Source organism: Carassius gibelio, chromosome B3 (genome assembly GCF_023724105.1).
Source record: "Carassius gibelio isolate Cgi1373 ecotype wild population from Czech Republic chromosome B3, carGib1.2-hapl.c, whole genome shotgun sequence".
In the NCBI taxonomy this organism is placed as follows: Eukaryota; Metazoa; Chordata; class Actinopteri; order Cypriniformes; family Cyprinidae; genus Carassius; species Carassius gibelio.
The window spans coordinates 11,023,709-11,034,348 of record NC_068398.1 but is presented as its reverse complement, the minus strand read 5'-3'; the positions used below and the strand labels follow the sequence as shown (position 1 = coordinate 11,034,348).

Sequence of the window (10,640 nt, the reverse complement as noted above, 5' to 3'; positions counted from 1 at the left end):
TTTGTAGTCATCATAACATTTTTAAATGAATTTTTGTGTTCCACGTACAAATAAATCTAGATGAAAATTTTGAACCCTTTAACAATTTGTAGCCATCATAACATTTTTAAATGAATTTTTTTGCCTCATTATGTTACCTCAGAATGCAAGCTTTTTATTTTGTAACTTCAATACTGTTTTCCAATAGTGATGACAATAAGACTATCTATTAAATTAGTCATTAGCCATATAGTAACAAGTAACATTTTCATTACTGAATGTGTTCCATATTGGTATTTAATTAATGTTTTACTTCCAACGCTTCATTAGGAGGCACTAGCTATGCTTCTATATATCTAATTTATGCACATTTTGGGATAGTGCATAAAAAATACTGGATGGAAATGCCAAGATGCACATAAAAAAATTTATGTTCTCAACTAAGTAGGATAAATGTCTTATCCGGTAAGAAAACATGGACATAAACTACAATGGAAACACTTTCAAATACATTTCTTAATGGGCATCGATGCGAGAGCAAAATCTCTCAAAGTGTTCCCAAACAGCAGGCTCCAAATACAACATAACCGTATTTCGTCTGTGCACAATAAAGCTCGTAATTTATTGTATAAAAAAATATTATTATATACAGTGTCATTTCCTACTGCAGCAAATATAATGTTCATTCATGATATTTAGTGCCAACTGCCAAGTAATCAGGAAGTGATGATTGTGTTCTTTTCAACTAACTGGATGAAAACGGTGCTTTATTCGCAAATGTTTTATGCAATATTCCAATTTTTCACATCAGTTGGATGTCTCTTTACTGACATAATGTCCACATAATTCATTTTAAAAGTCAATAGTATCACGTAAGTGTCTAATAAATATGTATAATTGTATATTCATTTAATTATAAAAACCTGATAGGTACTAATTACCTATAGCCTAGTTACGAATAATCAAGTACAGTCTATTGAAACTGACATGAAATCTAGTTGTTGTCACATGGATTGAAGAATCAATATGAAAACGGCTTGCCATACATACACTCTGTAGCAGATTCTGGGAAATCAATCGAAATATTTACTTTCTGACAGTCACCGATCGTTTTGACCAACAGTCTCGCGTTCATTGGATCCCCAGGCGGTGATTTCATCGAATCAGGTTTCAGGGAGGCGCACAAGGGATCTCGGCGGATCTCGGATCTCTTGAAGATTTCTCCACGAACTCCGGCAGATGAGCGTTTCCGGCGAGCGCCCGAGTGCCAAAACATCGACCCGCGTTGGCCAGCTCTGTCGGAGCAGCTGTTATGTGTGTTTTCTTTGTTTGCTCTGAAGCTCTGGCAACGGTAAGTGGCTTTTTTTTCTAGTGTCGTTTTAGAACAAAGTGGTGTTGTTTTTGTGCTGACAGCCGAGCCAAACTGTACAGTGTAAGTTACGTTACCTCTTATATGGTCGAATTTAAAGTCAGTGTGTAAGTTATTTCTGAATAGAATGTATTGTGTCCAGTTCTTAATGAATATAAGAAGTAACCGTAACAAATTTCATTTCTTGTTCTGTTCCTCACGTTTACTCCGAAACCACGTGTGATTAAGTTATAAACTATGCAGTAAGGATAGTAATGGGGGGCTTAACATAATTACTTCGTATACGTTCAGCTCTTAATTTTGCGTCGAAATCAAATCTAGCAAATCTAGCGCGTGTCTAATGAAGACTAGTAAGTTTCACATCCTCAGCTTTCTTGTTAAAGATTAACCTATTCACTTTCTGGACTTATAAGGACTGATAATGTTGTTGTCCTCACGTCTTCCTGTGTTTTAGGGTTGGAAAACCATAAAAGACACGCCTTGTAAGCAGCAACACAGGCACGTTTTGTGATCTGTAAAAGCTTTATTTCAAATGGCAGCTGATCTCATCATCAGGATTACAGCGTTGGGAAAAACTGGCCAAACTGGCAACAACTGAATGGTGCAACTGGTTAACATCAGCTACGTCTCTATAATAATGTTATTTAATTCTACCTGTGAGGTTTCTAACAGAACAGTGGCCTTCTTCTACGAAAAGACTGGCAAGCCCATCAGCCAGGAATGGCGAACTCGTGACTTTATTGTGGTAGGCCTCGGGGTCCCGATTTGTGTCTTTATTATTCTGGCCAATATGTTGGTCATAGTGGCCATAATCATAAACCGAAAGTTCCACTTCCCCATTTATTACTTGCTTGGGAACATGGCGGCCGCTGACCTCTTTGCTGGAATATCATATCTCTACCTGGTGTTTCACACGGGGCCGTGGACCATCAGTTTGAGCATGGAACAGTGGTTTGTTCGCGGGGCTTTGATCAACATGAGCCTGACCGCGTCTGTGGTCAACCTGCTGGCGGTGGCATTGGAGCGCCATCAGACCATCTTCACCATGCAGCTCCATAGCACCATGACCATGAGGCGCGTGGTGATGCTGATAGTCACCATCTGGTTGGTGGCCATCTTCATGGGTTTGGTGCCCACCATGGGCTGGAACTGTCTTTGTGACCTGTCCACTTGCTGCACGGTTGCACCGCTGTATTCCCGAAGCTTCATAGTGTCCTGGGCCATCCTCAACCTCATGGCCTTCTTCATCATGGTGGCCGTTTACACTCACATCTTCATCTACGTTCGCCGGCGGAGCCAAGCAATGTCCCCGCACACAGACCAGCCCTCCAACAATCAGACGGTCATCAGCCTCATGAAGACCATGTCCATGATTCTGGGTAAGATGTAGACTTCAGACGTTGGTGAGATTAATTGCCATGTGTGTGTTGACTGAGTGAAAGTTTGATTTGCTGTTTCGGAAACCAGATTGAAAATGAAAAATGGTCTCCAATTGTGTGATGAAGTACAAAAAAAAAACAAAAAAACAAGTCTGTCAGCCTCAAAACAAGTTTAAAGAACCGGTTTGGTTCCGATTTGCTTGTCTCGCACCTGCTTACTTTGTACCTAGAGCTGAAATCAGATATTTTAGTTGCTCTAAGATTCTAGGACTTGCAACATTCGTTTCGGTGGATTGAAATGCATCGACTGAGCCCAACTTAGTGCTATTGTGTCAATGTATTACGTCGAGTAGCTTTGAAATGAGAGCCCACGTGACGCAGTTGACCTGCATTGAAAGTATGTTGCAGCCAAAAAGAACAACACAAACTTAATCATAATATTATCGGATAATTTGATCTTTTTATGATGAGGAAAAGTTCAGTCAAGGTTGTGAAACATCATGTGGTGATTATTTTATCTTCACTGTAATCAATATTGTAAATTATTTGTAAAATATTTTAAAATCTATTTCTTAAAGAGGTGTATTCAAAGTGTAAGGAAAATTATTTGGGTAAAACTTTACAGTAATTAGTTAATTTCAGTTAATGCATTAGGTATCATAAACCAACAGTTGACTTTAACAGAATGTGTTAATCGTGGTTATTAATTTCTACGTATACTACCACTTGGGGTTGGTCAAATTCTCAATGTTTTAAAGTCCCCAAGACTGCATTTATCTGATCAGAAACACAGTAAAAACTGTAATATTGTAAAATATTATTACAATTTAAAATAACTATACTTTATTATAGTATATTTTAAAATGAAATCTATTCCTGTAATGCAAAGCTGAATTACTCCAGTCTTCAGCGTCACATGATCTTCAGAAATCATTCTAATATGCTGATTCGTTGTTTAAAATTTGGTGGAAACCAAGATCATGATTTTTAATGAATAGAAAGCTCAAAAGAATAATTTATTCAAAATATACATCTTTTGTACTATTTATAAAAGTCTTTACTGTCACTTCATCAAATTAATACATTTTTTGAATATTAAATGGCAGCTGTTGAAAATGTTACAGATATTTTGGCCACAGCATGCTGTGGTGGCTTGCACCTTGTAAGCCAAAGTGCATGGACCTGCACTCATCTCTCTCTTGTCTTTTTCTTTTTTTCTCTACAGGAGCCTTTGTGATCTGTTGGACGCCGGGTCTGGTGATTCTGTTGCTGGACGGTCTCAGCTGCAGTGAATGTCAGGTTCTTAAATATGAAAAGTACTGCCTGGTTCTGGCCGAGTGTAACTCTCTGGTGAACCCCATCATCTACTCGTTCCGGGACGAGGACATGAGGGCCACCTACAAACGCATTCTCTGCTTCCCTTGGAGAAGAATGCAGCAGCATGAGGGGACTTCTGGCATCCGCTTCGAGCCTGTGAAAGCAGGGGCACCCTCAGAGATAAACGACACGATCTCCACCAGTTTACAGCCCAGTTCACCACAAAGCCTATTGCCTTTATAGAAAAAAAGTATTTCTCAGTGTATATAAATGACTTTGTATTTGCTTAGTGAAATGACACCGCTTGTACAAAGAGTAAATAATACTTCATTTCTGATAGCTTGTTTTGGTATGTTTTTGTCTCTCTTTGACAATAGATGCATTAGGAGGCCTTTGTGTCGGTTAGTTACGAGGCACTGGCAGTTGGGCTGCTCACAGGAAGTTTTTCTTTTCCCAAAGCACAGGCATTAATATTCATAAAACGGCCCTTTTTGTTTGGTTTGGAAGGAGATCAGAAACAGAACCGACAACTTTTGTGCACTTTTTTTTTGGTGCTGTTATTATTCTAACAGATATTCATTTTAAAGTACCCATATTATCATTGTTCAAAAATTCCTCAATAGTTTGCTTTTGAGGTCTATTTGAATACATTTGCATGAGTTCAAAAAACATTTTTCTCGTGCTGTACATTGCTGCAGCACCTCTTTTCACCCTCTGCTTTCTGAAGCGCCAAGTGTGCTCTGATTGGTCAACCGATTAAAGTGTCAGAAATGTAATTCCCCCTACTATAATCACCTTTCAGCTCCTGAAGCTTCATGAGCAGCTGTAAACAGTATCATATACTATGCCATGGGTGATAAAAAAAAGTCCATTCTTGTGGTGAGAAAACATTTCCTGGACATATGAAATCACTTGTGAGAGCCACAGATATTACAGTTTAACTACAAATGAAGTGTTTCAGGCAAGTGTTTTCTGTGAAAGAGAAGAACTTGTTTTGATGAATGTACTTTAACTGCAGCTTGTTTATACACTAAAAGCAATCAAAAAGCATAATACGGTATAATGTCACATGCATTACAAAAAACTGAAAGTCTTAGTATATTTGTTTTTCAATAGAATTATCTAGACTTACTTAAATCATGAAACATTTGTGATGCAAATGTAAAATACTAAAAAATTTAAACGGAACTGAATTTATGCTTCAAACATGAACAAGCATCTTGTCGATGGGGTATGACAGCTTATGAATTAAGTAGATTTTTCTGAGCTCATTGGTCGATACTTGTTACTGTTGTGATTATAAACTCACTTTCTTGTCATTTTGTTTCTCAAGTATCTTGTTTTAAGATCCTTAGATGTTTGCATGGAAAACTACAGAAACATTGAGAAAGAACATCACTTTTTATTTATTAAGTTATCTCCATATTCTAATGGTTGGGAGCACAGATATTCAAGAAATAAGACTTTTTTTTTTTTCATAAAATTAATTATAATGTAATAGAGCTTGGCTAAAGTATTTTTAAACTCCGTAGTATTGCTAATGCAATGAGACTTTTACATTTGCGAACATACTGACATACTGTTCAATATAAACACAAAATACTGTGTAAGACTTGCAGAACCCCTGATAATATGAAAACATTTCCACTGAAATCCTGAAACGGGAAGAGGTGCTTTCCCATACACCGAAACCAGAATAAGAGTGTTTTAAAACCAAGCCACATACTTACAACAATCTTAAGCAACCACAAAGGAAAACCCTGACATTGTGGTGGTAACTGATAGTGATCTTCGGTTCTAATGATCATGAATTGGCCCCGATTCCTGATGTTTTGTCTTGCCGTGTTTCTGATTTTACTCTGTGCAGATAGTGGGCTGTGTTTCATTTCACCAAACCGAGTTGTTTCAAAGCACATAATCAATTTGAGATGAGGAGAAAAGGTCTGATTTATTGTGATCCTTATGCTGCATAAATATTCAGGCAGGGCGAGACAATTGGCTGGTGCGCTGAAAAATGGCAGACTCATTCATAACCAGTTCATTTTACGAATCGTAACATGCAAAAAGCCCCTTAATGAACAGCAACAAGAAAAAAAATAAAGAAAGAAATACAACAGGCTCAAAAGCACACTAGATTATTTTATTAGTTTTTGTTTTTCTAATAAGGAACACTACAATTTTCTCATATTTCTTTTTTCTCTCTCACTAGAACAGTTCTAAAGTTGAGGTATAAAAGGAGTTTATACAGACTACCAAGTCTGAAAATGGTGGGGTTTATATACAAGTGAAATGGAGAGAGGAGAGGTAGAGAGGAGGGAGAGAATGGTAAATACAGAAGGAAGCGTGTACTACAATTCTAGTAAAATAATGATAAAAATCGAGAAAAAAAGCTGATGTCATTTGATAAGGTGCAGTGGAATCCACCTCAGATCATAATCCCGAGTTCCCAAACACATTCTATGGATGCACTTTTGGGAAAAAGACATTTTTAGGCACTCCAAATCTCCCAATGAGATGTAGTGTTCGTAGCTTAACGCATTTAGTCCAATGAGGCGTTTTATTCCATCAATTTAGTAGTGTGACGATCAACGGAGTGGATTTTCACAGCACCTCACACAAACGCTACCAGCTTTGACAAAACCACACACAAAAAAAAAATAACACTCGAGACTCCCGATCCAAAGAAAATGTAACTGAAATGCTAAAAATGAGTATTACAAAGACTAACAAATATTACTCTTGCTCGTTAGCGAATCCGAAAACCCCAGCAATAAAAAAACTAAAGTAAAAGCATACAAAAAGAGAAAATACACTGAAACATTCCACAATCTGTACAGTGACATCCATAGATGACTGATAGAAAAGAAAACAAGGACATTTGGTGTAGTGATAGCATTAGTTGGGAGATATCCATGTGAAATGTTTTTAACTAACAGTAATCTACAGAGGACACAATAATAGCTTGAAAAGCTCCTCAGAGTTTGTTTTTCCATGTGTACATATAAACAAAACCCCAATTTACATTTCAGTGTTATTAAGTCCTGTGTGTAATATATAGAATTTCCATTCATATATCAAAACGTCCTGGTGCTTCCGCGACTAAAGGAAAACTTGGGGGGAAGAAAAGAAGAGCAAAACATAAAAACAAGTTCCGGGAATACAAACAGCTTGTCTGGGAAAAGTAAATATAAATTCATTTGATGTTCCTCTACTCGCTTTAGTCCATCTGTTTCAAATCACAACACATCCAGTGCTTATTTTTGGTTCAATTTGAAAGGATAAAAGCCCTTGTTGCTTGGCTATGTTAACTGATTACAAAACAACAGAGTTCCTTTGTTTAGTGAAATTGTAGGCAACAACAATTAAAGAAAGAAGAAAGAAATAAAAAGACGACAGCATGCTTTACCAAGGAACAGGTGCTTTCAATTGCACGTACAATACAATCAGTTCAAAAGCACGAGTGAGTGACGAGACAACCCAACCCTTAAAAACAGACACCTGTACACACAATACATTAACATGAGCCAGCCAAAAGAACTTCATGGTATCTGGAACGCTTTTCGCAGTCGGAGTTATTGGTTTCCTGCGATGGCCTCATGGTTGGCATGTTTTACAAATGCCTGTTATGAAAACATGCGATGAAATACCACAGAAATCCTAGAGAAACCAAACACCAGCATGAAGCACTGGATCGGGCAGTTCATTTGTTTATTTGGTCTGTTCTTCACGCCCTCTCCTTACATAACTTTTATTTATTTTGTTTGTTGGAAAAAAGAAAAAGTTCGGCTAAATGGAATCACTAAAACATCTCGACACCCTACATGCATGGAAGACAGTGGAATACTTTTTCTTTCCCTTTAAAAATATTTCTAAATACCCACCCATGTCCCAATCCAAACGAATACTCCAGCTATCCGTCCAACCCATTTCCGAACACAAGGTTGAGTTCTTGTCGAGTCTTTTATTTGGCGGCTGGTGCATCTTTGTGGGGGGAAAAAAGCTGCAGGAAAAATACTGTAGCTAAACGATTAAAAACAACGTCAACTGTTGAGAGAGTGGACTGAGGAAATGCTTAGTAGCTGACGGCACGTCATCTTCATTCCAAGTTTCCCCCGTTTCACACCGAACTCTCCTGCGTTCAGCTAGTTAAAGTGTTCAAATGTGTGGCGTACCTTTACGCTGATGGATTCCTCTCCATCCAACCAGCAGCTCAAAGTGTAATAGACAGGATTTGTGCTTAAAGCGTTGCAGGACAGATCGTTTTGTGAGAGAGCTGGAAGCAGTGATTAGAAACCGTATTAAAAAGCAAGCGTTTTCATGGTGCAGTTGTCTGAGGTTGTTCTTCGACGAGCGGAAGGTGCAACAACGGTTGACAGCACTTTGGTACAAGCGAGGAGGGAGCTGTTGAGTAATCCCCTTCATGACAGGTCGAAACAGGAAAGGTAATGTGGAGTTGGGCGTAGACCTTGCACCCTTTGAGGACGACATGTTTATTCAGATCCATGCTCAGCAAATGTGACGTTCTGTGTCTTCTGCTCGGGGAGCATGTGTGAGTGTGTGTGTTTCAGATAGTCTGGTTCAGAGTGTGAACCCTGGCACACCTTAAAGAAAGTGGAATGAAGACAATGGAAGACCTTTGACATCTAGTGATGGACGAAAGCTGTGAGCAGCAGGAGAGAGCGGGCGAGACTGGATGCTGTGTGTGTGTGTGTGTGTGTGTGTGTCTACATTAGCTGGAGGTGTCCGAGTGGATGCTGCCAGGTGGTCCTGGTGGAGAGGTGATGGAGGGAGGGTTGGTGTTGTCTTGCCAGCTGTTGTTAGCCTGTGGAGAGAGTCACAATAGCAGTATGAGGTAATGCAACATAAGCAATGAAACTGAAGCCTGAAAAAGAAAACAATCTATGGAATGTTGTATATTTATATGAAAATTACACACTTCCATTCCAAGGTTTGGGGTCAGTAAGAATTTTTTTTTTAATACATTTAATACTTGAAGTATCACGGTTTCAACAGAAATACGAAGCAGCTTCTTGCTTGATCTGCAAATCATCATATCAATGAATGATTTCAAATTAATCTATAATTATTTTATTAAAATATTCATAATATCTAAATTTACGTTTTCAAATTTTTTATATTTAAAATATTTTTAAAACAATTTTGTCAAATAAGAATGTCTGTTAAAAAAGTTTTTAATAATAATAATAATAACAACTCTAAGTGTTTATTCAAATAGTGTGTCCAAACATATAATATTTAGCTGCAGTTGACTAATAAACATCTGGAAAGTATTTACACCGGAATGTCTAATATGTCGAAACAGGAAACACACAAGCCACAGATTACAGGCAGAAGACATTAGATCTTCAAATGATCTTTTGGTCTACACCGACACCAAAACCAACACAGATGATCTCAACAGATTAATGCTCTTCAGTTGAAAATCTTCTCAGTTTCTTAGTGTTACACAAACAGCAAATGCTTTTTCTTTTAGAGAAGCAGTGTGTGTGTGTGTGTGTCAGTGCTGCACTCACATCTAGACGGTGTGGGGTGTAAAGAGGGCTTCCTGACAGATCTTCATAGCCTGCCGTCAGGTGTGTAGCACGGTGCAGGATATCCACCTGGAGCACACATACTTCACTTCAGTATCACAATCACAATCACTGTGTCTGAGTCATACCAGGGACAGTATTAACAACACTGCTAATACATTAATGTTATCATCATCCATATGTATGCTCATAAACAAAACTGACATGACAAACCACAACATAGGAGTATCAGAAGACTTGGAGGATTTTGAGTGTCAAAGTTTTGTTGTGTAGACTTTCAATGGATGGACAAAAATGACGAGAGACTACGAAAGATATCTTCATCTGTCTTTTGAGTTTGAAATAACACAAGGCCGAGTAAACGATGACAGTATTTTCATTTTCACTTTCAGACCGAATCGATTTGCACTGCACTATTTCAGTGTCACTCATGTAAAGTGATCCACTCTGCACTCCTTAGTGGCTCACAATGATAAAGCAGCAAATTTCCTGTTTCTTTTGATTTTAAAATCAGAGTGCGAAATCAAATATATGTATTAAGAGAAGAATGAGAACATTACAACACATCAGATATGCATTTAATTTAGAAACACATTTGAAAGTTTCTAAAAGTCAATCTCACACACACAAGGTTTGATTATTTCTAGATGCTGAAAAAAAAAAAAAAAAACCACAACTGGTTGACAGTGTAAAAGTCAGAACAATATATAAGGGCTCAACAATAAGGGTGTGTTATGGCAGGTAACTCAGATGTGTACTGATGCTTTCACTCACCCCACCACAATAAAAGATTTTGTCTTAAGTTAAAGCTCTCTTAAAAGTAGGGTAGGTGATTTCGGAAAGACTAGCGATTGAAAGCTCCCTGCATAATCGCTCTCCAAAGCCATGCTCCTCCTCACAGGTGGGTAGTAGCGAGTTACTAATACTTTTGGAGTATATTTAAAGATGGGTACTTTTGCTCTGACTTAAGTAAATTTTTTAGGAAAAATGTGTATTTTACTTCATTACTGTGGGCGACGCTCCTCTTTTTTACTTTATCTAAAT

The 10,640-nt window shown here is 37.9% G+C and overlaps 2 protein-coding genes across 4 annotated transcripts in view; one reads left to right on the top strand and one right to left on the bottom strand.

Annotated features, from left to right (window-relative positions):
* Positions 1-1,065: 1,065 nt before the first annotated feature.
* Positions 1,066-4,383, top strand: LOC127952086 (lysophosphatidic acid receptor 2). The gene is made up of 3 exons (XM_052550364.1): positions 1,066-1,330; positions 1,803-2,727; positions 3,953-4,383. Exons 2-3 carry the CDS (start codon positions 1,947-1,949, stop codon positions 4,285-4,287), a joined length of 1,116 nt encoding a protein of 371 aa, XP_052406324.1. The 5' UTR covers positions 1,066-1,330; positions 1,803-1,946; the 3' UTR covers positions 4,288-4,383.
* Positions 4,384-6,163: 1,780 nt separating this feature from the next.
* pbx4 (pre-B-cell leukemia transcription factor 4) overlaps positions 6,164-10,640 on the bottom strand; it is a 35,784-nt gene continuing 31,307 nt past the window's right edge. For 2 of the 3 annotated variants that reach the window (XM_052550361.1, XM_052550363.1), the window contains 2 exons: positions 9,579-9,665; positions 6,164-8,866 (listed from right to left, as the gene is read on the bottom strand). In XM_052550361.1, coding sequence (XP_052406321.1) covers positions 9,622-9,665 — 44 coding nt within the window. In that variant the 3' untranslated portion in view covers positions 6,164-8,866; positions 9,579-9,621. The remainder of the gene's footprint in view (positions 8,867-9,578; positions 9,666-10,640) is intronic. The other variant, XM_052550362.1, reaches the window with a different exon arrangement.

Bases quoted from the DNA above. Each gene is read 5' to 3' on its own strand.
- LOC127952086 (XM_052550364.1), top strand. From the start codon at position 1,947: ATGGTGCAACTGGTTAACATCAGCTACGTCTCTATAATAATGTTATTT. The intron at 2,728-3,952 runs GTAAGATGTAGA...TTTTCTCTACAG, and splicing joins GACCATGTCCATGATTCTGG to GAGCCTTTGTGATCTGTTGG.